This window comes from Haliaeetus leucocephalus, unplaced genomic scaffold (assembly GCF_000737465.1).
Source record: "Haliaeetus leucocephalus isolate CR32 unplaced genomic scaffold, Haliaeetus_leucocephalus-4.0 Scaffold295, whole genome shotgun sequence".
Taxonomy (NCBI): Eukaryota; Metazoa; Chordata; class Aves; order Accipitriformes; family Accipitridae; genus Haliaeetus; species Haliaeetus leucocephalus.
In genome coordinates, this window is record NW_010972731.1 from 9545595 (window position 1) to 9545885 (window position 291).

At 67.0% G+C, this 291-nt stretch overlaps 1 protein-coding gene across 1 annotated transcript in view; it reads left to right on the forward strand.

The window, feature by feature from the left end:
- The first annotated feature begins 26 nt into the window (after positions 1-26).
- The window catches only part of CACNG3 (calcium channel, voltage-dependent, gamma subunit 3), a 31953-nt gene continuing 31688 nt past the window's right edge, over positions 27-291 (forward strand). Inside the window, exon 1 of the mRNA XM_010570494.1 lies at positions 27-260. Within this exon, the coding sequence (XP_010568796.1) occupies positions 50-260 (211 nt within the window). The 5' untranslated portion in view covers positions 27-49. The remainder of the gene's footprint in view (positions 261-291) is intronic.

Here is a 291-nt window from a genome sequence, read left to right on the forward strand (position 1 = left end):
TGCGGCGCCGGCCCTTCCCCTGCGAGCCGCCGCCGTAGGATGAAGCAGCATGAGGATGTGTGACAGAGGCGTCCAGATGCTCATCACCACGGTGGGAGCCTTCGCAGCCTTCAGCCTGATGACCATCGCCGTGGGCACCGACTACTGGCTCTACTCGCGCGGCGTGTGCAGGACTAAGTCCACGAGCGACAACGACACGAGCCGCAAGAACGAGGAGGTGATGACCCACTCGGGGCTCTGGAGGACGTGCTGCCTGGAAGGTACCGACCGCCCCGCCGGGACGCCCCGCCG